The 1,768-nt window shown below is 35.8% G+C and overlaps 1 protein-coding gene across 1 annotated transcript in view; it reads right to left on the bottom strand.

Annotated features, from left to right (window-relative positions):
• Positions 1 to 786: 786 nt before the first annotated feature.
• PDCD4 (programmed cell death 4) overlaps positions 787 to 1,768 on the bottom strand; it is a 27,681-nt gene continuing 26,699 nt past the window's right edge. The window contains exon 11 of the mRNA XM_007941549.2: positions 787 to 847. Within this exon, the coding sequence (XP_007939740.1) occupies positions 787 to 847 (61 nt within the window). The remainder of the gene's footprint in view (positions 848 to 1,768) is intronic.

Below are 1,768 nucleotides of genomic sequence, written 5' to 3'. Positions count from 1 at the left end.
ATTAAATGCTGGCAAGGAACAAAGCTAAAATTCAAATGTCTTTTCCTTGTATGATTTAAAATTTGCTGTGTGAAGTTTAAAAGTTTGTTTTAAAAGACCCCAAATAAGTGTACTCCCAATAAAGAATCAACACTGCTTCACATGTTTTATTTTGTCATACATTCTTCTAGAACCAGGCTCATTTTTCCAGTTTTGTACAAAAATAGATGTTCCAGCCACCATTTACTGAACTGTTTAGTCTTTAAGACCAATCGATATGTTCCCTGGAAAGATGAATAAGTCTCATGACTAACTCATTTTCTTAAAATTCTTTAAGACAAAGAAATAACCCTTTTTTTTTTTTTTTTAAACTCCCAAAGCACAGTATTTCAACAGCAGCAGCCAACGTGGGGTTTTAGCAGCTTAACTTTACCCCCTAAATAAAGCTTTGTATAAACCAGTGATTTTACTACAAAAACACTGTCCTTGAAAGAAAGGAGTGGCAGTCAGACATCAATGCAAAACTTGGAATGATTAGGGCATAAACATGGCACTTATAAAAGGTAGCTTATTAGACTACTCCACTTAAGAAGTGGTTATTTTTCTGTCCCTCCTTTACCCCTTAAAAAAAAAAAAAAAAAGAAACACTTCTTTAAAAATTCCCCTTAAATGTAAGTTTATAAAATTTCAGAAATGCCTTGTACCCAAACAAGTGCTTAAAAAAAAAAAAAAAAAAAACTGTGCTAACAGCTCTTACAATTCAGATATATATTTTTATAACCCCTAAGACTTCAAGAGTTCTTATATTCAGTAGCTCTCTGGTTTTAGACGGCCTCCGTCTCCTTCACTTACAAAACGCTTTCTGCCCCTGTAATAAAAACACAAACATGAAAACAGATTCAAATTCTCACTGTAGTAATGGGGGGGAGGACTTGGTGTTTTCAATTACACATTAAGTTTTGGAGGATTTTATTGTTTCAAAGAAATCAGTATGCCTCTAATACCTTTGGAGACTCCCTGCTATACATTTTAGTGTATAACCTATCAATTAAATAGTTAATAGGAATTTTTAGCTAAATAAAAGCTAATTATTGAAATAGGTTCATTATCCAAATTGAGGCATATAAGGCAAAACAGTTTATTTAGCAATTTAGTAATTATTTCTACCACATGAATATCATTGGAAAGCTAAACAGCCAAATAGGAAACACTACTAATATGTTGCAATTACAGGAACTAGAACTATGGAACCTATCAAACTATGCCTGGTTTAACAATCTTTAAACACCCCCCCCCTTCAGATGTAGAAATGCCCCCCCCCCCAGATGTAGAAAAGGCATAACCTCAACATGGGAAAACAAAATCAGTTACCTTCAACCTATCCCCCATTTAGGGGTTCTGGCTATTTCAAACACAGAAAAAGCCTTGATCTAGAACGTGACCACACTCCAGCTGTATGCAGAAACCACCTGGAAGGAATAGCTGACAGCAGCACGAAACACTGGGACACAGCGCTTGGGCAGGATTAACCTTTACTCTATGGCCCAGACCAACGTGCACAGGCACACGAGCCCACACACAAATACACACTTTATCCAATAACCAAAGGCAGACTAAAAGGTCAGTTATATGAGTAACATAAGTAGTTTAGGTATCTCCTCAAGTGACTTTTAATAGTAAAGCAACATTAGGGCAGAAGACATGAATAGACACTTCACCAAGGAGGATATTCAAGCGGCCAACAAACATATGAAGAAATGCTCACGATCATTAGCTATTAGAGAGATGC

This window comes from Orycteropus afer, unplaced genomic scaffold (assembly GCF_000298275.1).
Source record: "Orycteropus afer afer isolate SDZICR_OR568_19922 unplaced genomic scaffold, OryAfe1.0 scaffold00082, whole genome shotgun sequence".
NCBI classification, from domain to species: Eukaryota; Metazoa; Chordata; class Mammalia; order Tubulidentata; family Orycteropodidae; genus Orycteropus; species Orycteropus afer.
This window is presented reverse-complemented; position numbering and strand designations above follow the sequence as displayed.